Source organism: Cupressus sempervirens, chromosome 7 (genome assembly GCF_028749045.1).
Source record: "Cupressus sempervirens isolate cs-2001-9-10 chromosome 7, ASM2874904v1, whole genome shotgun sequence".
In the NCBI taxonomy this organism is placed as follows: domain Eukaryota; kingdom Viridiplantae; phylum Streptophyta; class Pinopsida; order Cupressales; family Cupressaceae; genus Cupressus; species Cupressus sempervirens.
The window spans coordinates 191,528,965-191,555,906 of NC_143124.1; the positions used below are offsets into that span (position 1 = coordinate 191,528,965).

The 26,942-nt window shown below is 38.3% G+C and overlaps 1 protein-coding gene across 1 annotated transcript in view; it reads left to right on the forward strand.

Moving 5' to 3' along the window:
* The window catches only part of LOC149546141 (Pseudouridine synthase family protein), a 229,558-nt gene that overhangs the window by 183,709 nt on the left and 18,907 nt on the right, over positions 1-26,942 (forward strand). The window contains exon 14 of the mRNA XM_089791026.1: positions 8,036-8,214. Coding sequence (XP_089647152.1) covers positions 8,036-8,214 — 179 coding nt within the window. The remainder of the gene's footprint in view (positions 1-8,035; positions 8,215-26,942) is intronic.

The window sequence follows — 26,942 nt, forward strand, 5'->3', positions numbered from 1 at the left end:
TAACTCATCAAAGATACATTACTAACATACTTATGAGGCCTTTTACTTTCTCTGAAAGTGCCAAGAGGGGCTGCATTTTGTTCAACTTCTTCCATATTGATTTTGGCTCACAAAGGTCTTTTTACTAGCTAAAGAATCAGTGAGACCTGCTGAAGTATTAATAGGATCTACATGATCAATTGGTTCATCTGAATTCTCTAAATCTTTACTCTCCCTCTAAATCTGTGAAGGTGGATCTAGATCATCGATATCTATATCTTGAGGAAGCTCAAAATCTTCTCTATCAAATTCCATGTTAAATTCTTTTGATTTATTACAAGCTACATCTTCATCAAAAGAAACATCCCTGCTGATTTCAATATGCTTTTGACCTGGTATGTAGATTCTATACACTTTTAAAGAATCACTATCGCCAACAAATATGCCTTTCATTCTTTATGATCCTTACCTATTGGAATGGTAATGTATCTTTATGGTCCTTACCTAGTCTTCTTCTTGATGCTGTGGGCTCCGCCGATATTCTTGTCATATCAGAGACTCACGAGAGTCCTGTGCGTCCTCTGCCAGGTGTTACAGGTTTCCAGTGGTTATCCGTTTTTAGAGAGGAGGTTCGCGTTTCGGGTGGTGTGCGGGGTTCAGGGGGTGTGGCCTGTTTGATTAAGGATGATATTTTCAGTAGCACCTCTATCGTACACTCAGATTTGTTTGCCAGATTTATGTGGGTCCGTATTGATCGTAAGTGTTATCATCAGAGGCATATCTACTTGGCTGCTTGCTACTTTCCACCGGCTGTATCTCACTATGCTATTCATGGTACCAATGATGGTGATCCTTTTATTGATCTTTGCGAGACTATCTCTCAGTTTACTGCTTTAGGGGACATTATTATTCTTGGGGATTTCAATGCGAGAACCAAAGCACTACAGACTCCACTTTATGATCGTTGCTCTGACCCCGTGTACTCCACCGAGATTGATCCTACTTCTTTAGGGTTTCATAGACTTTCTGAGGATGCTCTTGGGCCGTTATCCGTGTATGGTAGACATTTGTTGCGGTTTTGTGAGTCTTTTGGTTTGGTGATCTTGAATGGCCTCTCTTGCTTCCCTGGTTCTGAGATCTTCATTTGTTGGCCTCATGGTGGTGGTGCTAGTGTCGTGGATTATGTTCTTGCCTATCCCTCCTTCATCCCATGTTTTCGCAGTTTCACCATCTTGCGCCTTCCTCTTGCGGATCACTCTCTCCTCAGCATTCATTGTAGCCTCTCCCCTTTTTCTGCGCCCTCACTCATGTCACCTCATCATTCTTCTATTACCGCTCACTTGCCCATTCGCTTCTATTTCATTGATGGTGACTGTGAGCTCTTCTCTGCTCATCTTTCCAAACTCCTCAGCCGTTTGGGGTTCTTTGACTCGTTCGAGGCCACCCCCATGTTTTACTTACTCGCATCGGCTATTCTTAAGTCTGCCACCCTTTCCATCCCTCACCGCCCTCCCTTGCTCCTTCGCAGCAAGCATCGTAATACTTGCCCCATGAACCAGTGGTTTGATTCAGACTGCAAATCCTTTCATCGTGCTATGCGCTTTGCTTTTGAGGCTCACTCCACTGACTTGGCCATTATTCGTTCGTCTTATCTCTGCTTGCTTCGGAGTAAGAAGCGTAACTTCACTGCCTCAAAGTGTAAGTCACTTTGTTCCACACTGGTTAGCAATCCCCAGCTCTTTTGGCATACTCTTTTCCCCTGTCATCCCCCTCCGCCTTCCACCCTTGACTTTCACTCCCTTGCGTTGCATACCATGGCTCTTTATGATATTCCTGGGCAGCTTTCCATTCACCTCCCATCGTCTCCTTTCGTTCGCCTTTGCACCCCTTCCCACATTTATGAGGCTATTAGATCCATGAAATGTAGTAGAGCTGCTGATGAGGAAGGTTTTCAGGCTGAGCTTTTCAAGTTCGGTGCCTCAGTTCTGGGTCCCTATCTCTCTATTCTTTTTAATAGAGTGATTCACACTAGGTTTCCGGCTTCCTGGTCTAGGCACTTGATTCATCCCATTCACAAGACTAGGCTTGTCTCTGATCCGGGGAACTACAAAACCATCATGATTGGGCACACTTTTGCCAAACTGTATGCTACTGCTCTTAATACTATGCTATCAGCGGAGCTCGACAGGATTGGTTGTAGGGCTCGAGGACAGGCAGGCTTTCAAATGGATTATCAGACTATAGACCACACCTTCACGCTACGGGCTATTATTGAGGAGGCCAGACATAGATCGGAAAAGGTATACTATTGCTTTGTTGATTTTTGCAAAGCTTTTGATTCTATTCCTAGGGTGGCTCTGTTTGAGAGACTTAGGGAGATCGGTATTTCCGAGATGCTACGTATTGCTATTATGAGATTATATGAGACTGTGGTCGGCAGATTTTGGACTTCTGTTGGCTTCTCAGATCCAATCCATTGTACTATTGGGGTTAAGCAGGGTTGTCCTCTCTCTCCTACTTTATTTGGGTTATATATTGATGAGCTGGAGGACTTCCTCTTGGAGTCTTTGCTCCCGGGTGATGGTTGTTATCTTCATCAGGTTTTGATCTCGATCCTTCTCTTTGCGGATGATATTGTTCTCCTTGCTTCCTCTCCTGACAGGTTACAGAAACTTCTTGATAGATTGACTTTATTTTGTGATCAGAGATAGCTGGTGGTTAACTTGGGTAAGAATCGGATCATGGTCTTTAATTGTTTAAAGACCTCTCAGCTTCACTTCACATTTCGGGCCTAGGAGATTGAGATTACTTCATCCTATTTGTATCTAGGTGTTATGTTTTCCGGACCGCGTTTTAGCATGAGACCTGCTATTCAGCCCAGAGTGAATAAGGGCATGGGTTCTCTTGCTTTGCTTGAGAAACAGTGCTTCAGACATCATTTTCAGGATACCTCGTCTAAGCTATCTCTCCTTGATTCTCTTGTTCGACCGACTGTTCTTTATGGTTCTGTGGTTTGGGGTCCTTCTCTTTTTAGCTCTGATTGGGCCTCGATTGAGCGGGTCCAAACTTTGTTCTTGCGACGCATTATTAGATGTCATAGATCTACTCATGGTATCATTCTTGCTGAGTTCGGGGCTCGTCCTTTCAGACTTGCGGCCATTTTTGACTTAGTTTGGTTTCTTCATCGCCTTCGTGGGTTTGCTGATATGGTTGGAGACCGTGATCGTTACTCCTATTTAGCTTATTGCTCTTCGGTTTCCATGGCGGCTGCTGAGTCAGGTGCTCGTGCGCGGTGTTGGTATGTGCAAGTCTCTTCTTTGCTGAGTTCGATTGGGATTGATATTGATCGTCTCCCCCCTTTTCAGTTTTCTTTGGATGCCCCTGCTCATCTTCTCCCTTCTCGGCAGGAGTTGAATGAGCATGTTCGTCTTGATATTTATAGATGTTACATTACTGCTACTTGGGTTAACCCTCCTGGTGGATTACGCCCACGGATGTCGTTTTATGCGACACACTTTTTGGAGATCTCAGATGGGATTATTGCCTGACCTAGCTATCTTTCACGACGTTGGTCTCATGCCCTGCGGATCTTTTTAGGTTCTTTCAGAGTTGGTTCCCACCGTCTTCGGGCTCAGTTGGATCATCATATTGACAGGGAGGAGCGGACTTGTTTGTTCTGTTCTTTAGGGGAGGTGGAGGATGAGGCTCACTTTCTTTTTCGATGCCCTATTTATTATGAGATTAGAGGGAGGTTCTTTTGTTTGTTCAGATAGTGCTTCTCTCTCTATGATTTCTTCAGCTATTATGATCAGAGATGCCTTGCACTGTATCTGCGTGGGGCCACTATGCTCCGGGATAACATGATTCAGACTCTACTTCCACACCGGCACTCATCTACTCAGCTCATTACTGCCTTTTTTACACCTTTATTCCCCCTTGCGTGGTGTGAAAAGGCCCTCTAGCTCTATTCGGCCTAGTGATCTTTCTAGATGTGTCAGATCCCGTTCTGCTTATAGGCACCAGCGACACTCTTCTGGGGCAGGTTGGAGACATTGTAGTACCTCTACGCATCGACACATGTATCATTCTGTGACTGATTTCTTCTCACCGAAGATAGACTCCTAGTGCTTTCTGTTGCTTGTATTTGTTTGTTGTTGTTGCTTTTCTTCAGACACATTTGTGTGCTCTTGCTAGCTTCAGACCTGCTTTGTTGTAATCTTTCAGTCCCATAGACCTCTTTTTGGTCTTTTTTTGGACATTAATATCATTATCTTATCTTATCTTGAAGGTTCCAACTTTGTTCTTCTGGAGTCATATTGTCTACAATTTGATGAGGGCTATGATTCTGAATATGAATTTGTGTCTTGCAAGCCTCAGCCTATAGAAAAGTTTGAAGGCTTTGAGCATGAATCATAGCCTTGGCTGCCTCAACAATTGTCCTGTTCTTTCTTGCAGTTACATCATTTTGTCTCAGATTTGGATCAAAATATGAAGGGAAATTCATGCATGTACTGAATTTTGATCAAAATATGAAGGAGAATTCATGTATAGTTTGGATTTTGATAGAAATATGAAGGGAAATTCATGTATAGTTTGGATATTTATCAAAATATGAAGAGAAATTCATGTGTAATCCGGATTTTGATCACAATATGAAGAGAAATTTATGTTTAGTTCATATTTTGGTCAAAATAAAGCTAAATTCATGTATAGTTCGGATTTTGTATGTTCTTGTTAAGAAAAATTGGTTTTCCTAAGGATTTTGGCTATTTTAAACATGAAAAATCAAATTTTTAAGGATTTGAAATAAATGTACATTAGATCTATTAGCTGACTATATACTCTCTTCACAAACTACTTTGATATATTACACATCATACTTCTTCTTACATCTTTCAAGACTGACTTTCTTTCATCAATCTATATATTTTTCCTTCCCTTACATAACATGGTCATGACTTTTATAGTAAATGCACGATGGGTAGGAGATCAAGAGAGGCACGTGGAGGGAGGAGTTTGAATCCTGGTGGTAGGGTTGCAACCGCTTTAGGGTATGGAAAAGCTGAATCTAATGAAGACAACGCCATAGATGGTGAGGAGGCTTGGGGTGAGTGTGGTAGGCCTATTTCAGTTTGGTGGTCAAGGATTTTTTCCACCTGGGCATGGCTATGTGGAGGGAGCGGAGGCTATAGTGGTGGTAGTAGTGCTAGGGTTGAGGTTGATGATTGTGGGAAGGACGACCAAGGTGTAGATGGCAAGCATGTAGGGTGTGAGCCTGTTTGGAGGTCGATGGCTGAGGTCTGGATATCGGGGCCTTGGTGTTGGCTTTCCCCCGGATTATGGCTATTTTGGGTGGGGAGGATGATCGGGACCAAGATATTTGTTGCGGGCTGTCCTTGTGGAGCCGACTGCACCTTCCTTCCTTCCGTAATGGGTGCTCTAGTCTTCTTGGATGTGGGGGTTCTCATTTGATTGGGGTTTGTCCAATGACATTGATCATGGCTTCTTGAATAGGAAGGAGATGCTTCTTCCTTGGGCCCATTATAGTTTTGGGCTTAGTGTGATCCGTTTTGTTGTATTGGGGGAAGACTTAGAATGTCCCCTTCCACTCTGGGGGCTGTTGCCTTGCAGGATTAGCTGGTTCTAGGAGCTGTACGAGGATGTTTGGTTGGACTATTTTGGTATGATCTTCCTTACCTTTTTAGGTCCATCAAAGTTCAATTTAGCTGTTTGGAATCCCCCCTGTTTTGGGTGGGACGGTCTTTCACTCTAAGGGGGATCTGATGCTACTATGATATGATGAATCTTATGATCCTCAGCTGTTTTGGTTTTTTAACTGTTGTGAGACTGAGGAGGTGTTTCTCTCATCTTCACAAGGGCCATCTTTTGATTCTTCTCAAGGTGGATGCTGCAAATTTTCAAGGGCCCTCGTCGGATCCTACTTTTTTTGGTTAAGAAATTTTGATTGTAGGGGGAGTTTCCTCCCAACTAGAGTTTGGGTCTCATCTGTATTTATCATTAGGAGGACTTTGTATTCTATTCTGTCTGCTCCCCCTGGGTCTTCTATAGAGATGAAGGTTCATATGCCTTGCTGGCTTGATGGGCTGGCCTCAAAATTGGTTCCTTTGGGGCTCCTCCTCCCTCTCATTTTCCTATTGAGGTGGATACCCTTTCTTTTGAGGTGGAAGGATGCTTGGCTGGGAGGATTAGGATTACAAACTTTTCTTTCTTATGTGGTCAGCTGGATCAAGGATGTATATTTTCAGATGGCTGACCAAGATGTTCTCAAAGAATATTGCTATGTTTTGGTGATGGGGGCTATCCCTCTCTTTTACCTCACGATCTGATTGACCATATAGGGCCTTGTTTCAACCCTTTTGGGCTCCTGAGTGCAGCCTATGTGTTAGTTTTTCCTATCTTGCTGATGCTGTCTTTATGTTAGCCTCGGGCTGGCCTTTGTCTGCTAATATGTTGTTGAATATCTTTCTGCAGCATCCCATCTACTTTGGGTTTCAGATCCCAGTCAAAATCTGGTTTTAACAGGTTTCATGGTCCCATCAAAACCTGTTCTTCTAATAAAAAATAGGGGCATGACTTTTTAAAGAGATTGTTTATAACTTTTAGTCCGGATTTCTTTTGGAGTTTTATAAATTATATTAATTAACACATATTAGGATATCGATTGATTAGTGTTTATGTTAATCAATTCTATATTAGTGTTTTATTATTGGTGCTTAAGCTACGTTTTTTTCGATACAAGCCTTTCTATCCATGTTGCCGTGGATATCAACTGCATAGTAACTCATTGATATTCTTCCCTTGTGTTTACATATCATGGATATGCTGATGTGGCTAATTCAAACTGATGTGGTTCTTTTCTTAATACAAAGGCAAAAGAATTCACATTTTTTCACCCATTTAGAGTCACTGTTGTGACAAAACCCCACTAGTTGACGTGATGGAGAAGAACTGTGTACAAACTTCACTAGGTATTTGTCTCATAAAGATGGCGAAGGACCATGAGACCAAAGAGGACAAGATCTTCTTGTTGGGCCTAGGGTAGAGTATATTTGGGGCGCCTCATCACGTCTTTCATCACAACTCTTGTTATGGTTGAACTCTCACATAATCATCTAGTTTTGTTATGTAAATTGATATAAACCTTAATCCTGGAATTAGATCTATTTCATGAGCTATATCGACATTATTATCTAACTTGGTTTGCAGGGTTTGTAAATAGACTCAACTCATCTTGTTCTTAAGTAAGGATTACATCTCTAGCTATATTATGCTCTATCCCATTTGGATCTGTTAATTTAGTGAAAAGTACAAGGGATTCCGTGAAAGGTAAATTACATAATGCCTTTACATTCGCCCTTTTTTCTGCATGCTCTGGAGGATTCACAGTGCATGGTTAATGGTTCACACTTCAAATAATCTATAGGTCAATCTGGTTTCTCTTGCATGCTAAGCAAATCTAGAATGTGTGTTTATAATTGTTTTAATTTCTTGATTTAATATTAATTCTCGCGGTCTCTCTAACATAGCTAAGCTAATCTAGAATACATGTTTATAATTGTTTTAATGCGGTCTTTCTAGCATACTTTTGGTAATATACACTATAATTTACAAATGTACTTGGCATGTGTATATCTATAAGTGTATGTAATAATAAAATATCTTTTAGTGTGCCTAACGTGCAGCAAATACAAACAATTACCATTTTGTGACAGTTTACTGCATTATCTGATAAATTAAATACATGAAGTAATAAGACAGATGAGAGCGTATACCTGATACAGGAGTAAACTATGTTGCTTGTAACTCATGAAATTATTACAGAGAGGAAGATCAAATATGGGTAAGGATGCTTATCAACCGTCAACCCACTGATGCTTATAACTACCCGAGTGACAAACAGCTTAATACAGACTATTAATACATTGTCAGATAACCAATATTATCAAACATAACAATACGTATTGTATGTTGACTAGAGTTATCATATAATATAATAATACCAATGTTTTGATGTTACCACTTGCCTAACTTGCAGGAGTTGAAAAAGTTATTGAAGGAGATCTTGTGTATTGTAAGGAAACTGACGTACATAAACAGAATCCAAATAGAACGGATGAAAAGGAAGCTGTTGATGATGATGTTGGATATGACTTTGATGTTATTAATGAGACTACTGAGAGTGATTTATCTCAAGAAAGTGTCAGTGTAGCAAAGGTAAGATGGTTGTGTGTTTAAATTCTGCTCTTAATATTGAAACTATTTATTGCAAAACAAGAAACCCATACAGACAGATTTATCACATCATTTCTGGTCATTTTTTATGTATCATTAGATTTTAGAATTAATAAGATAGGTGGTATCAAGATTATCTCCCAATTTTTTGTTTCAGTAATGCACGTCGAATCATGGAAGTAAATTTGCTTTTTTTCTGAGGAAAGAGATGTTTAGCTACAGGTGTTTCTCTTTGCATCCATTCCACATGATGAACAACGGAAAAACTACAGAAATAGGAGACCTATATATTGATATTTAAAGTTATTCTATTCTTAATCACACACTTGTGACTAATAAAAATAAGTGACATCTGGATGTTTAAGTGTGCTACATTAATTCCTACGTGTTATTTTACTTATGAAATCTGATTTTCATTACAATAACAGTAAAATAGACAATTTCAGATCTAACCAAAGTAAAATCAGTACTAGAATTGAGATTAAAGTAGAAACTAGTGTGTAGATAAGGTAGAGGTTCAAGAAAGTATGTTTGGAATGGTTTTATAAGTTTCAAATTAGCTGTAGAAGATTGGAAAGCTGGCTGGAGAAGCTTCTGGATGTATATAGGACTTTCATAAAAGCATTTAGGGAAAACTCAACAGAGGACATAGCAGCGCCCCTCTCGAAGTGGTGGGGTCTAACAGGCACACTTATGAGCTAAATGAGGTGCTGATTCCTGATATCAGAGTGGTAACCTCCTTCAAACAGTAGTGCTTTATGAATAAGATGCTCCAAAACTTTCTGAATGTTGCTAGTGAAGATTAATGTTCCTTTGTGATGGTTGTAAATTTGTTGAATGAAGTCGCATAAGCAAGTGCAAACCTGCGAAATTCTGGAGGAGGTGGGAAATGGGGTGTTAAAGTGAATGAGCATTGCTTGGTGATGCCTCTGTTTTTTGCATTCCAGATTAAGTAATTTGGATATTTTTTTAGTTTGTGATTTCTAGAATGCCAGTGACCAATGGTGAGTGATAGGCCATAGAAGCTTGTTATTGTGTATAGTGAATGTGGATGGAGGAGCAAGGGAGATGGAGAGGTGCTCAAGTATGTGTCAATGGGTGGAGCGATGGAGCTTGAGTTTTGGTTTGCAAATTGAATTATGCGATGTTTGAGTACAGTGAAAATTTAGTATGAGAGATCCCAAGAGGGTGAGTGAGAGAGAACAAGAGCATAAGGTTTTTTCTAAGGAAAGAGAAATGTTTAGCTCTATGTGTTTTTTTTGCATCCATATCACATGATGAACAATGGGAAAACTAAAAAAATAGGACACCTCTATATATATTTGAATTTATTCTATTCTTGATCGCACACTTGTCACTAATAAAAATAAGTGACAGCTGGATGTTTAAGTGTGCTACATTGACTCCTATGTTTTATTTTACTTATGAAATCTGATTTTCGTTACAATAACAGTAAAATACACAATTTTAGATCCAAGCAAAGTAAAATAAACTCTAGAATTGAGATTGACGTAGAAACTAGTATGTAGATAGGGTAGAGGTTAAATAAAAACATGTTTGGAATGGTTTTAGAAGTTTCAAATTAGCTGGAGAAGATTGGAAAACTGTCTGTAGAAGCTTCTGGATGTATACAGGATTCTCATAAAAGTACGTAAGGAATACTGAACAGAGGCCATGACAGCGACTCCCTCGAAGTGGTGGGGTCTGACACACACACTTATGAGCTAAATAGAGTGCTAGTTCCTTATATCTCAGTGGTAACCACCTTGAGACAGTAGTGCCCTATGAATTTGATGCTCTGAAACTCTCCAAAAGGTTCTAGCAAAGATTAATGCTCCTATGTGGTGAATGTAAATTTGCAACGGCGCCAAATGTTTACCGTACAGGTAAAGGAAATGAACGCATACAGAAAATGAACACGAACAACAGAATTATATTCGCAATAGTAAGTGAATGATGCTTTACAATGATCCCAGACAGGATATAAATATTACTGCCGAACCTTCCCGAAGGAGTCCGTCGGCCACAATTATTCTATCCGTTACAAACTATTTACCGCCGGACCATCGGCTACAGAAACACCGCCGGACCGTCGGCTACAGAAACATCGCCGGACCGTCGGCTACAGGAACACCGCCGGACCGTCGGCTACAGAAACATCGCCGGACCGTCGGCTACAGAATACAAAATACCGCCGAAACCATCCAGTCGGCTAACATAAGCAAGTACAAACCTGCAAAAATATGGAGGAGATGGGAACTGGGGTGTAAAAGTTAATGAGCATTGCTTGGTGATGCCTCTGTAGAATGTTTACTAGACAGAGTATTAAAGCATGGATTCAACTTTACCAGAATCAACATAAAAATTTACTACCAATGATAAGTATACGAATATTGGTGAAGGAAACCAGTATTCTTTATTGATTAGCAAAACAACAAGTACATCGTTCATGTTCCGAATGTTCTTAAATAATGGTTGGTTGGTTAGGAAGACCAACCGACACATTCCATCACTACCTAACACCCAAACCCAATAAAAACTAACTTTAATTACATGATTGTTTTATTACGACATACAACCTCTGTTTTTTTGTGTTCCAGCTTAAGTAATTTGGATATTTTTTAAGTTTGTGATTTCTAGAATGCAAGTGAACAATGGTGAGTAATAGGCCATAGAAGCATGATAGTGTGTATAATGCATTTGTATATTTGTATGGAGCAAGGGAGGCAGAGAGGTGCTCAAGTATGTGCCGAAGGGTGTAGCGATGGATCTTGAGTTTGGTCTGCAAATTGAATTCTGCTAAGTTTGAGTAGAGTGAAAACTTAGTGTGAGAGAGCAAGAGGGATCCCAAGAGGGTGAGAGAGCAAACAAGAGCATAAGTGAGTAAGAAAGAGCTTTCCAAACGAGGAAGGGTTCCATCTATCGGCAAGTCTGGGTCAATGAATTGTTGATAAACTTAATAAAACAAGGGTTAGGGTTTAGATTTTTACTTGTATGATCAATAATTTCATATTTCCAAGGCACTACTGTGCTCACCATTGCTTATGGACACTAGGGGTGCATGCTGATATCCATGACATAATAATGCAGATAAGGGAGGCAGAAGAGGTTTTGTTTGGGTGGTCTGGCACATCTTTAAAGAGTTTTAGGATAAAAAATGGCCTAATTATCTCTATGGGACATGAACACTAAAATGGGTGTTAAATGCATAGGAAAATGTGTAAAGTATGGATTCTTTGACTAAGCAGTGATATATTTTCCTTGTGTAAAGGTTACATCTATTGCTCCTATTTGTATAGGAACTGAAGATCTTTGACTTCAAATGCTTTGTTTATAGTTTTTGGGATAACCATTTTACTGCTCATATTTCTCTCTTTCATGTATGCATGTGTGACTAAAGACATTATAATATGACATCGTGATTGATTTCGAGACTTTTCTTTGGGGAATGGAATTGAATTACATGAAAAAATTACATTTAAGGCTTATTTAAATAAAAACCTTTTGCAAAGTTTGATTTGGAAAGGTACATAAACATAGAAGAACTGCATTCCCTTCTCATAGATATTTATTTCTAATACATATGTGCAGCACTTGGAGCATAATATTAGTATTTGCCAGACAATTTTGGAAAATGAAGAGGTTTAGATTGTTATTGGTTGTGGAGATTCTAGTGTTCCAGAAATATCTTCTATGAAATGTATGCCCCCATGTTTTATTAAGACTGTGGATGAAGCTATCGCTGTCACATTATCAATTTTTTTTGGGATGATACACTATATGCTTTCTTTGGTTTTGGCTTGTCTAGTTTTTGAGTTGACTACATTTTAGCTTTTGATAAACAATTTAACTTCTTTTTTCTTGGTGTCTACAAAGATGTTTTAACAGAAAGATGCTGCAAATTTTGTAGTTATTTCTTGAATTGTTGGTTGAATATAAGTACTGCCTCCTTTATATTTCCATAAGTAATGAGACAGAGAATGATCACCAACATATTTGATATTAGTAAAGGTGAGAGAGTCTCTTAAATACAAGTTACAAATGATTTATCCCATAAGGAAAAGATTGAAAAAAGAGAAAGTAGGCGATAACTCAAAGAATAAAGAGTATTCCTGAAGTCTAACCAAACTACTTAATTGAGCACTACACACCAATATTATGATTTTACTTTAATACGCAACCTTAAAAGTGTGGGGTTCCTTTTGGATATGTGACTTTACCTTGGTGTGGGTTTTCTCCATCATGACATGAGCCATATTATATTGGTGGTGGCTCACTTGCTTGGATGCAAATGCCAATTTCATGGCATAGATCCCCTAGTTTTAGTGTAAGTCCATTGACCTTAGGTGTAAGGATATCTTGCCTCAAGGTTAAGTTTTGCATGAGGAACTAAGGAAGATATCAATCTTTAGAGCCTTTGTAGTTAGAAATAAGAGTTAAGTACATGTACTAAGGTGCATTATTTATATATTCTTTGTAGGGAGAAAATTGCTATATAATTGTAATTTCCCAAGCTTCTAATGGTGTTAAATTGCTCTTGGTGGCGGGGGCATTGCCCCTCAACCCCACCCTAGTTTGCAACAGGGAGTATGTCTTAGGTGTCATCTTGAGGTCTTGCAAGGACATTGCCCCTCAACCTCGTTGGGGGTGCCACTCCTAGACTTGCACAAGGAGTGTTGCATAGTGACCCCACTCGAGGCATTGCCTCTTGATCCCCATTTGATAATTGAAGTACACTCCTGTTAGAAACTAAAGTCCACTAGGATAACTAAGAGTGGGAGGGGGGGGGGGGGGGGGGGGTTGGATAAGATATTTTAATAAAACAACTCTCAATATTTTTATTAATCTTGAAACATCTTAATAATAGATGTAACAAGCATAGAAAGATAACAATGCACGATAACACCAGATATGTTAACTAGGGAAACCCTTGATCAGAGAGAAATCCCTAATGTGAATGATGCCCACAAGATGATGTACTAATATAAAAGTTCCTTGTGAAAGGATGGACTATGAGTCCTTGTTAGGAGACTTTGAATCCCTGTTAGGAGTTGAAAGGAGGATAACTGAACTTATTGTCCAAATAGCGTCAAAAACAGTCTTCACTAGACAATCTTTTAGATAAACGTATCCAAGATCTTTGAACTGACTAAACAACAATTAATTGTAACAGATTTCCACAATCCATAAAATTCTGTATTCGCTTCTGGGTGTGATTGTGTATGTTTTTTTAACATCAACATTTCGGATCATACTCTATGATCCATCATTAGGATGATAAAGAGAGCTAAGAAACAGAATGATATGTTGCAGACCAAGCAAAGCAATAAGACGAGAGGGAGAGGTAGGGGGGAGTGACGCAAATCAAGAAAAACTACCCACTAAAGAGAGAGATAAAACCAGAATAAACAACAATTCCTTTGCCAATACAGTTCCTTTGAAGCTTACAATATGTCCACAACATCAATCTTTGCTCTGACCTTAGCCTAATTCGCATCCAAGTTCGTATAACCAAATGTCACAATGTATATGACCGCATATGATCTCACTAATGATTACAACCAAGGAAAAGATCTTTCCTTTATACCAAGTCCTAAAACAAATATTAAGTCGACCTTGAGGCTTTCTCAATTTACACTGATAATATAGGACATCTTTAAGATATTACAATACACTTTACATTACAATGATACTTTTTCAATAGTCGGCTCACAAGAAACAACTTCCAAATAGTCTTCACTAAACGTCACAAAATGAACATCTATTTTTGCCATTTGGAACATAGTATGTTCAACATGTCTTTGATCTTCCTCTAAGCTTGCTTAACCAGATTACATTACTATTAAAAGTTATAATTAATTTACCAGTAATCGCTTTCCAAAACCTCTCTGTCAAAGTTACCTTCAGAAAACATCACATAACTCTGTCATATCTTCATATCTCTTTCTGCACACATAATTGTAGTATCTATAAGCATCTTTGAACATATGTCTACGAGCGCACATCCCTACTCGTTGACCGTTGACCGCACCAAACAATTCTTTCTCTGTAACTCTGGTTATATTCACAAAATAAGGTATATGTCAATATCAATGACAAACTTAGTCATGAATGCAACACATAAGCTTTGAATCATGTCTTCAACAATGCTATGATACTCCCCCACAGAAATGCCATCAGCATTCATGCTAGCAATCCCCTCCTTTGGCATTGATGGCAACATAGATGAAAAATATCTAAGTACGATGATTACTAAATATGTTTCTTTCTCATTTGCCTTTACTCCTCCATTCATGTTGCCCATGAATGTATACATACATCTTAGTCTCAGACAGTTTGTAAAGAGTTTTTAATGTTAGAGTCACGACCATAGAGTACATCAATATTTTCTTCCCCATCAATCAATGCATACTTCTCTCAATAATGTCTTCATGTATTAATCTCTCCGCCACGGGATATAATGTTTTTCATATACTAATCTCTCCCCATTGTAATGTCCCCATTTTTGTCAGTATTAGAGTTTCAGGGATTAGCCTATTATTGTGATCCTTGTAGGCTAATTATTGTGGATAGAGGGTCTTTTGAGGTAGTGGCTTGGCCTGGGAGGGCCTTATCTTCTCCACAATTCAGTAAGCTACAGGTTAACCTTCATTTGGCTCAAATTGGACTTTATTTTGGCTTAGTTTTGTGTACTTACTATTTGTGGTAAGTTGGGTGTTGATAGAGATAGACCCTTTTCATTTTTGGAAAGTGCATTTGGTCACATGGAGAAATAATAGGTATGACTCTTATCTCAAACGACATATTTAAATGATGAGTATTTTGAGAGTTATTATATTTTTAGTGACCAAATTATTATTAATTTATCAAATGGCTTATTATAAAGTTATAATTTAACTTTATAATTTCACTTAAGTTGAGGGTTGAGTTATCATTGGAAAGAGCCATTTATTAATTAGTTAAGCCAAGTCAAGTGAAAGAACCTAATGTAAGCTTCTAATTAATGTTGTGTGGTGAAGCTTCTTGAGTGAAGTTACACTTTGGCAACAAAAAAGACATTTGGAGGTTATAAATACAAGCCCATTTGTTGAGAAAAGTATGCTTGGATATTTTATTTGCTTTTGATGCTTTTGTGGCCTTTTAAGAGTTTTGATTTTTGTGCCCTTGCTGAAGTATAAGGGTCTGAATTTTGAGTTGTCCCATTGGATCTACAGTTGAAGTATTGTAGATTCGGATCTGAGATTTTAGTTAAGGTTTGCTTTGCAAATAGTTGCTGTGGTAAAACTATTTGCTAATTCTCCTATTCTTTAACTTATGTTTAAGGAGATTGTTTGCTGGAGGTATCCTGTGGATCTATGGAAGAGGGATTTTTGTGAATTGATGTATAAATTGATAGAGTTCGAAATTGGATCTGTGAGACTCGCATTGGAATTATTGCCTCAAGTTGACTATAGCTGGGAATTTCAGGTTTCATATTACTTGTTAAGACTCTTGTGTAAGGTTATTAAAATCATATGAATAAGATTGCACTTGAATTTCATTTCAGAACTGGCTGCTATTTACTCAATGTGCAGAACTGTCATAATGTAGTTGGCAAAAATTGATGATCATTTATGAATTGAGCACATTGGATTTGATTGTTCAACATATTTTCAGCACTGTCATTTCTTTCTTATATTTATGTATGGAAAAATCCAAAGTATTTACACAAGCAAAAAAGATGTATGAAATTTGAAATCTATCAGCATATCCAGTGGTAATAAGTCTGCTTGCCAAGTGTTTGACATAATGTCAAATGATTGAATAGTGAAGAAAATTAGAATTATTGTGGTCATAACGAGCAGGGGTTATTACACCCATTGACGCAATGGTAAAGGTATCATTATGTCAATACTCTGAGTTCAATCATTTCTAAAAGAATTTGTTCAAGCTTAGGTGTCCAAAGACACTGTTAAATACGAGTCAAGAGTCCTCAATTAATCGGCTCAAACACAAATATTCCTCTACAGGAGAAGCATCAAGCATCCAGTCCAGATAAAAGATATAGTGCTCTGCTACTGACTGGACTGATGCAATCTCTACATCAACTACTCTAAAGTACTCAAATGTGTCCTTAGCCAAAGGTTTTGTAAATATATTTGCTATGTACTCCTTTGTGCTAACATTTTCCAATCTGATTTCTTTCTCTGCAACTTTCTCTCTCAAAAAGTGATACTTAATAGATACATGCTTTGTCTTTGAATATAAAATTGGATTCTTTGACATACTTGCAGTACTTGTGTTATCACCACGTATAATGATGTCATGCTCCGCTAGGGAACCCGAAAGGATAAGACAAATTAATACAAAGTTTGGTGAATAATTTTTTTTGAATTTCTTTCATTTACTATATCTTATATTTAATGGTCCTAACAGGTTCCCTAATGTCATCTTTAAACAACATTATTTAGTTTCCAAGCTCAAGAGTTAGCTTTTAACATCTAAATAAGTCAACAAATATTCTTTATCCATTGCTTTCTTAATTTCCTTACTAACATTCATCCTTACTGCTAAAGTAAATTCGTCTATTATTTTTACATTTACTTATGACTGGATACATTACCCATCCAAATAATCATTTCCAAAGTTACTAATGTCCTAGCCCATATAATCAAATGCATCTACTTAAACGAATTTATCTTCTATTCACTAATTACTTAGATTGTTTATTTCATAACCTTATAAAGAGTACATGGTTCTTTTATGCATCATACACTTATCTAAATACAAGGAATATACAATGTTATTATATAACTTCATTCATCCTTTGAATTAATACAATATGTTCATATATCCCTTTATTTGTCCTAGAGAACCCTTTACCCTTTTACATAGCTTTTCATTTCATGATACATATTCAAATGACTTGTACTTTCTTTGAGATTTTACATCACAATTTTACATAGATTTCTTTGAATGAAATACCACAAGTAGACTTCAACAATCAATCTTCAATAGCTGTTCAACAAGGATCCATATAAAGCCATCCATGAAAACTCAAACAGTACCTCGAAAATATTTCACCGCCCAACCACATGGAGCCATAAATGGTCCACTCCCTCAAGCTAGGAGTTAAGACCATGATCCACATAGGTTCTAAGGTAATCTAAGGCTTATACCCCAAAATCAAGTACAAGGTAATACAAAGCCACACAAAGCATAATTCCCAAAATGACATCGCAATGCAAATGGACAAACATAGGCAAAAGTAGAGTGAGGGGTTCATCCACATCTAGGTGAGTGTCATCGTACCTTCCTAAGGTGTTGGGATCAACCTTCTAGGTTTAAGACCATCCTGCTGCACAACACATTTTTTCCTTGAGTACTCCAATAAAGATAGGCACGACCCAATAATGTTGGGATCAACTTCCTGGGCTACGGACCTATAAGATACATAGGATGTCCCCTCCTTGAGTACTCCAACAATACATCCTTATTATCTTAATTAATGTAAATTCTCAAACTCCCATAACCCATTAATTTTCTTAATGTTTCCACTTGATTACAAAAACTCACATGTATAGCTAGTCTACACAAGGCCTTGGTCTCTAACACATAGAATCCTCTGGCAGTCACTTGTGGGGCCCAACACCTATGGTGAGCCACACACCTAGGGCATCTACCCTAGTCACAGATCCAAAGCCAAGATCATAGAAGAGTTTAGGGAAAAACATACCTAGGGTCTGTACCCCTAGTCCCAAACCTTAACTCATACATCAAGCATAATCACATGAAAAGTATCATAGGATCACAAAGATATAAACAACTTCCTTTTTATAAGGAACCACAAAATCCAAAAGCCTCTAGTGTCTTAAACAACAATTGGGAGCATGGAAACTCAAGTAGGATGTCAAATAGGTTAAAAACCCCCAAATCAAGTATATAGATTTCCAAAGCATATAATAGAAACATGTAGCATGCTCAAGAACCATGTATAAGAACACATGAAAGATATCACAATACAATATTCCATCACTCGAGTTGCCAACAACCCTCTAACATAAATAATATATCTCCAAAACTAGTGGCCAACTACCATAGGAAAATACTTAGCAATTTTCACAAATAGAAACTCAAAACATCTAAATAACTCTTGGAATTAAATATAAAATTATAGAACGTCATGAGAACATATAAATAGATCTATATTTAATTAGATAAATAATGGAAATAAATCCAACTTGAGATACATCATTCAACTCACTCCAATTTCACAAATCTCTATGGTTGAAGAAGAATCAATTCCACAAAAATAAGTTCCTCTCTCAGCCCCTTAAACTCTCGCATATAACTCTTTCTTCAAAAGTAAATAAAATTACAAATCCCTAAAGAATTATACTCAAACTCTCCCTTACATATCATTAATTTTTCTTGATAAAAATATTCATAAAAAGTACAGCTTATCTCTCTTCTATCTTTCGGCCATCGTCTCCTTTTATATTTGCATTTCACACTACATATATATGTTCTTGAATAGATTTCATACCCCTTTATGAGAAAAGACACCACCCTTTTAAATAAAAGTAATTCCAAAATCCGAAATTGCCTTTGTTTATGTAATTAACTACCATTTTACAAGTTGTTTAGGCATATTAGGGGTAAATTAAGGCTATTTTAGGGGTATATAATGAATAAATGGTTCAAAAACGACGTAAATACTCTTTGGTGCTTTATAACCCATTTTTTATGTCCATCATTGAAATGGTCTCATATTCTTCCACATGGGTAACACATTACCTTTTTCTCTTGAATGCATGTTATAACCATCATTTGTATTTTAGGGAGTTTAATTCTTTTAAATACTTATGCTTTATTATTTTACCCCTTTTAATTTCTTTATTTTTATATTCTATTAAATTTGTTATTATATCTAAGTGTAATTAATAAACTACTCACATATAATTTATAACACAATTAAATATATTAATTATGTAGCCATGTATATTTATATAGTTATATATGTCTACACCTGTATATGTTTATATAAATATACCAAAAAAATCATAGAAATTTACATGAACATACAAATATCCAAATCATGAACACTGGAATTCACCAATCAAACCATCAAAATAGATGATAAAAACATAAACCTCAAGCTAGGTGACTGGCTTCCTACTGTTCAACCCATTGGTGAACAAGATATTGTTATGAGGTTTTCACACCATCGCCCCAAAACTTTTGGGGACCCCACTTTTTTTGGTTGCCTTAGCAAATTTTCGGAGTTGTCCAAAGGTTTGATTTGAAAATTTTACACCTTGGTTGCCTTCAGGCCAGGAAAGGATTTGATTTGTTTTTCACCTGGTGCGAAACTTGATTTTTCAGAACATGTAATTTTATCCTTAGGCCAAATAGAATTCAATGACAACATTTTTGCGATGGTTAAAATGAATACCTTGCAGGATAAAATTGCAAATTTTTGGACTAAGATGGATTTTTGAAAATTTGAAATAATTGTATAAGCTTGAGCATTTTCAAAATGAATTTGTTAGATTTAGCCATTTTGGAAAATCTTGAAATTTTTGGTGAGAAGAAATTTTGATAGTGAAATTGAAATTGGAGTTTGAATTTTGACTGCTAGGAAAATGATTTATTTTGTTAAAAAAAATAAATTGGAATTGCATTACAAAATTGAAGTTGGATTAAATTGCATATTCTCATTAATTTGGTTGAAATTTTACCTAAAAGATTTTAAAAATGATTAAGGAAATTGGTAAATTGGAATTGAAAATTGATTTTAGCTTGCTAAATTCGATTTTAATGATATTTTAATTACCAAAACGCTATTAAATGAAAATTTTGACATCTCCTAGGCTTACCTTGTTTCTATTTTGCAATTTTTGATCAAAACTGACAATTAAATGGGCCAATTTCACGATGTGCTAAGTAATTTTAATGTTGCATTTAAATCTAGACCATTAATTAAGGGACTAATTTAATTTTGGTCTCCCTTCAGGCAGGTCGGCCCACTTGGAGAGGCAAAAAGTGTGGTATAAGAGGGGCTTCCCCTCTTATTTTCTCATTCCTTTTTCCTCCTCCTTGGTTGTGCGATTTTCCTTCTAAGGGAAGCGAATTTGAGCTTGGACGATTTTTGGGACAGAGTTTCTTCATTTCTTGGTGGCATTTTCCTCCTTCTTGCTTGGGCGAATTTCTGCCCTAGGGCAAATTTGGAGCAGATGTGATTTTTTTCTAGCTTGGGCGATTTTTGTTGAGTCTGATTTCTCCATCTTTGGCAGCAATTTCTGCTTCCAGAATTGGGCAATTTTATTTGGTGAAAGGACTATGTGATTTAAGGTCTGATTTTTGGCAAGTGTGGGCAATTTCAAGGAAGTCGAAATTTTGATTTTTTCTAGGGCATCATTATTTGCAAGGAGGATTGAAATTTCTAAGATCTGATCCAAACTTGAAGAGGACCCGGTTATTGGTATAGATGGATTTAAGGTAAAATTCTATTCATTTTTAGAGGTGAAGATTGGTTTTAAAGGCGAATTCTATTCCTTGTTCTTGCTTGGTCCGTTTCCCTTATCTTCTTCTTGCACTTTTTATTCACCACTTCATCAGTCCATTGATAGGCTGAAGTTGGGAGATATAAGTGTAGATTTCATCATAGGACATTTGTAGAGGCAGAAATAAGCTAGACCACCCTAGGTTTGAAGTTGGGAGATATAAGTGTAGTCCATTCTAAGGTAACGAAGAGGCAGAAATAAGTGGTAGTCTCATCCCTAGGAAAGAAGTTTGGAGATTGGTAAGTGTAAAAATAGGACTTGGAGAGGCAGAAATAAGTTAGATTCTATCGATAGAAAAAGGTTGGAGATTGATAAGTGTAGTCCATATCATTTAGAACAAAGGGGCAAAAATAAGTGTTTAGGATGGTAGATGTTAGTGCAAGCAAGAGCTCAAAAGGAATGAATACCAAAAAAGACAAGGAAGACATGATGCCTAAGACCACCTTCTCGAAAGTGAGGTGAATAAGTGATACCAATATTGGCATGGTGAACATGGTACAGTTGAAGGATAGATTGAAGGAAGGGCAGTCCCCTATGGCGAAGAAGATCTACAAGAGTGGAATTGTACACATGGCAGCTTTTCCTCCTACCTTGCCTTGTCCAAAATTGGTAATGGAGTGTGCATCTTAGTTTGATATTGTGACCAAGTCCATCATTTTTGATGAAGGGAAGAGAGTGTTGGCTAACATCAGCGGACAAGTGGTCGAAGAAGTATTTAATATTCCCCAGTATGAAAGCATAACAGTAGTAATGATGGATCAGGTGCCTAAGCTATTTCAGGATAATCAGGATACTTATTTCAGTTATCTAAAGCAAAATTGTTTACACGAGGGCAAGAAGGGAGTCACCAAGTTGTCAAAGCTCACCAAGTCAGAATATGATGATCTTATTATGCTTCTCAGCCGAATCATAGGCGTGGCTCAAGGTATGCAATTTGAGAACTGGATGTACTACTTTATTGATGAAATTGAAAATGGAAAGAGAAAATTTGATTGGGCTAGAATCATAAGTGAAAATTTAGAGTTGCACCTTAGGACAGTGCAAAATCAAAAGCTATTTTACATGGGGTCCTATCTTTTCTATTTGATTGCGAGACTATATGAAAATCCTCCACTTAAGGCCTTAGGAGTGATTGGCAATGGGCCGGGACAATGTTTGGTGCATGAGTGCTATCCACAACTTCATTTGCACAACATCAAAGATTATAAGATGTTTTATGACGCCTTTGCCATGAAGACGGTAAGGATATTACAAGGGACACCTGCCAGAATGCTCTCAACAGAAGCGGAATCAAAAGTTAAGAAGTATGGGAGTTGGTTCATCCAATTTCCACAACTTACATATATTAGAGTGGCAGAAAGTATAGTTTGTCCCAAGAGACTTCCAAGGTACCCACCTAACAAGATAGTTTTGATGGCGTTGGCTAGGCAACTTGAGCATTATGACAAAATGATGAAACTTAAAGGTGAGACAGGGATTACCTTCTCATTGGAATAGGCAATGATACTTGCCCCAATTTTGTCGCCTTTGCAGCTATGGAGAAGGAGTTAGAATGGTATCATCTAGGATGGTATAGAGCAAGACAGGGATTTGATCCTTATTAAGGCATCTCACGAAAACACATTCAAACATATTCCTGCTATAGAAGATTTTTGGGCCAATGCACAGGATGACTTTCATGTGAGGAAGCTAGCTTTCTCAAGATTATCAGTGGGCATGATGAGGGCAGTCAAATAGAGAGGCCTTGATATTCCTAATCAATTGGAAGAGGATGAAAATGTGCTAAGAGAGGATTATGATACAGTAAATGGAACAGAATTGGGTCCAATGGATTGGGATGATCATCAAGATCCTTCCTTAGAGACAGTTGATCTACACATTGAGTCATGGTACAATGGGAAGTTAAGACAATTACAAAGTCAGGAGGTACACCTTACTTATGAGAAGATGAAACCGGAGGAGGGTCCAACGGAGTCAGTTGGACAGAAAGGTAGTAGCCAGCAACAAAGAGCAGTTAAGAACAAGAAAATAAGCCATTCACTGAGTCTAGGTCGTCATCATTAGACCCTCCTAATCTCAACATTCCTTCTTCATCCGATTTCATTCTCTTCTTTCCTTCATTGTCACCCTCACCTTCACCTTCTGCGTTTGACGATATTGCTTCTCCCCCTACCATTTGTGTGTGCAGGTCAATTATAAATCTTCGGCCTCTGCATTGCATGGATAGGGTATTTTGTTTCCAATCATGTTTCGCTTTTGCTTGCACCAACCAACCCCGTCCAAGGATAGCATTATACCCTTTTCTTTTCAGCGGAATGACCATGAAATCTAACAAAAATGGTTGCGTTACAATAGTTACCGGTTGTGCCATCAAGGTTCCCAACGATTTGATCTTGTGCCAATCCACTGTGAGCAACTAAAATGTAGGTGGCCACAACATAAGTTGTCTCAACTTTTTCCATATATCTTCTGGTAACACATTCACGCCTGACCCTCCATCTACAATTGTGTATGTTAGTATAGTTCCCAGGATGCCCATCTCGACTACTATTGGATGCCTTGGCGTCGTGAGTGCTAGGAGCATTGGGTCTGCTGCAGTTGTTCCACTACTGTCCTTTCCTGTTTCTTCCGTTACTTTCAGAAGTGGTGTCATATTCAGAATCATCGTCCGTAATGGGGCATTGTAAGAAGGTCATTTTATTTTATAGGGACTTGTATTTGCATTACTTGTCTTATCATGTTTTGTTCAGCCAAGCTCCTCTTCGAGGTATTGATAGTGTCTTTTGCTTGCAACTTTTCTGTTTCCATTTATTTCTCCAACTCCGTTCATGTTTTCTGCAACTCTTCTTTTTTTCCTCCACATCAAGATATTTTGGCTTCTTAGCTTGCTCACGTGTAATGGCTAGTGTTTCCTCATTGCATGTTTCGATGCTTGACAAATTTACCCCCTGCTTTGGGCATTTTGAATCTTTGTGGTCTCCCGGACCAAACCATCTGCATAATAGCTACGATGTCTCCTTCATGGTACAATCTCTGGCGAAGTGCCCCCAGAGGTTGCACGCACGACATTGTATCATTGGTCATGCATTCGCATCGTATTGTATCTGACTCTGGCCTCCATTGTTATTATTGTTATTATTATTACCGCCCCTTCCGCGTCGATTATTGTTGCGATAACCCCCCGAGGTTGCATCGTTGTTTGTGCTTGTTCCGGCGGACACTTCCTGTGTCAGTAATACTTGTTGGTGTCCTTTTGAATTCATAATAAATGGGCACTCCTTTATGGAATGTCTCGCAACCTAGCAGATATCACAGAATTGTTTCTTCAGACATGAACCCTTTGTGTGGCCTTCCTCTTTACAGTCCATACACCACAATTCTCTCTTCGCCAAGTACAAATTCTTTTTCAAATTTTCAAATTCTTTCATCATTCATAGCATATCCTTCTGTAATGCTCGAACTTTCTTGCTGGATTCTTCATCACTGCTGCTACTTTCGAACGATGAATTGTCTGAATCCGATGATTTGTGCTTCTTCTTGTTTTCTGTTCGCTTTCTAGATCTGTCACCTTATTATATGCATCTGTGTATGATGTTGGAGGCACAATCTTCATTTTCTTTTTTAGAACCGGCCGTAGCCCCTCGACAAACCATCATTTTTTCAATCCGTTGGTCGGCTGACTCTCCATCTTCCCCACTAGCTCTGTTGATCCATGCCTATGCAAGACGGCTGAAAGAGTTGTGAAAAGAAGAAAATGTTTTGTGGAGAGAGCATGTAGCAGATTGTAAAGTAAAAGAAAAAGATAAAAGGAGTGTGAATGAAAAATAAGAAGTGAAGAAGTACGTAAAAATAAAAAGTGAAGTGCTTAATAAGTAAAAACATATTAGATACATATGTAACATAATTTTAAATGTGAGAAGGAATATATTAAGGAAGAAATATCAGATATAAGAAAGAGTGGGTGTAGTAAGAATAAAGTACTTATTATGTTTAGTACTTGTTAAAGCTAGTTGGGTTGGGTAGTTAGGTGGTGAGGAAATGCGTCGGTTGGTTTCCAACTAACCGATTCATCTATAAATATTTGGAACATTGGTAATGTACTCATGTTGGTTTTTGGTATCAATAAAGAGATCATTTCCTTGCCTATTGGTATTATGGTATGAATGGTATCTGTGAGGTTTTACTTATTGTGTATCGATTGAACTGTTCTACGTGATTAACATAGTTTTGTATCTATGGAACTTGGTTGATATTTCCACTCTGCATTTTTGGCGCCGTTGCCTAAGTCTGAACCTGGAGGTCGGCAAGATGGAGTAATAGGAAGTCCCTTTGTACTGCTTATCCGAGTAACAAATAGTGACGGGGAAGAGGAGGAAATAACTAGGGAAGATCAGTTGACACGTGATTTGGTAACGGCCTGGGAAGTTGCCGTCGATCAGTATGTACAAAGGGAAGCCCGTGTGAGAACGGTCCCTAAGGGTATGGTATGCGACGAACTTTTGGTGCCACCAACAGTGTACGATCTCGTGGGAGAGATCCCTCACCTGTTAGCATGAAATTTGTTACAAGTAGAAGAGGAAAGAGCGGAGACACAAAAGGAAAGGAGGAGACAACAATGACTAAACATAACAAGTACTTTATTTCGACTACATGAAACATAAAGCCTTTTATATGCCTCATCATACGGTGGCTTTGTTTTTTGAGGTGGTACGCATGCAAGTGAGCAGTGAACACTGGGGAACACTGCTACCAGTTAGTTGGGTGGAATCGTATTAACCAGCTATGACCTATTGGCTCCATCTAGATACCCTGGATGTAGGATCTCACAATGGAGGTGAACCCAAGAAAAAGAAACCGAAACAAATGGTGGTGATTGCAGAAGCAGAAGAGGAAGAGGATGATACAAATTTAGAAGAAGGTAGTGATATGGATTCCTCATCCTCCGACTCATAGGAGGCGGAGATCCATCTCAGTCATCTCTAGGGGACTCTGCAGGTAGTAACATTTTTACTACCTACGGAGGGACCACTTCCAACCAGGGTAGCAGAACCTCCGGAACTTTACCAGAAACCATCTAGTGATCTCGACAGAACTGAGGCAGCAAATACTTCCAAGCCAAATCAAGCAGGAGCAGGTGGCAGACAACAAATCCCGACATGGGGGGCTTCTAGAGTATAATTTTTGAAGATGACGCCACTTATCTTTCCCGAACAGCTCTCTCGTACTAAAGTTATAGACTTGAGGTGCCAAACTAAGTGTGCTCATAAAGTGAAGTTACAAACAACTTTGGATCCAGAGGTAGTCCATCCAGTTGCTTTGGTGGTATAGCTAGTAGGAGAAGCGAGGAAAACTAGGAGCATTCACAACCAAGGTAGCATGACACCACTAGCTGATACCACTGTGACTGATACCATCCTAGAGGAAGCAGACAGGTTACTTGAAGTCAAAGGCATGGTATCTTCACCCATAGAGATAGTTGTTGAGGAGCAGGTTGAGATACAAAGTGAGCGCGGGGAACCACCAGACACAGCCTCTTTTGCAGCCAAGGCCGAACTATTTCTCACTGAGCTTCATGCCATGGAGCATTCTACTAGGAGGATTGTGCAGCAAGCCAGGGCTCAGAAGTCAGAGACCATCATTCTCGCAACAAAGGCATTGGCTGCCTTTATGCAAACTGACTGCCACATAGATTGGGAACTACTAGCACAAGGTGGCTATTCAGAGGAGGACATGGCTACCATATGGATGGGCAGCTCTATCATTTCTATGGGACAGGAACAATCGCCTCTCCTAGAAGCACTGACAACAATGGAGGTTGCCTTTCGGGGAACCTTTTTGAAACTTCAAAGGGAGAAGAACTTAGCTAAGGGTTGGGAGCTAGAAAGAAAGAGTCTTCAACAGCAGTGGGCAGCGAAGAAAGTTGCTATGCAGGAAGCTTGGAACAAAGAAAAAGTTGAATTGGAGAGCAAGGTTGCTACGGCCGAGGCTAAAAAGATGGACACATTACGGGTATTACACGGTGTTCGGACAAAGCAGAAGACAACAGAGCGAGACCTGCAACGGCTAAAGGGAACTCCGAGCATAGGGATGTCCTCCCATTCTTCTTCTTGAAGTTAAACTTGTTTTTGTTTCATACTCTAAAGTTGGAAGACGACTTCTTTTTTT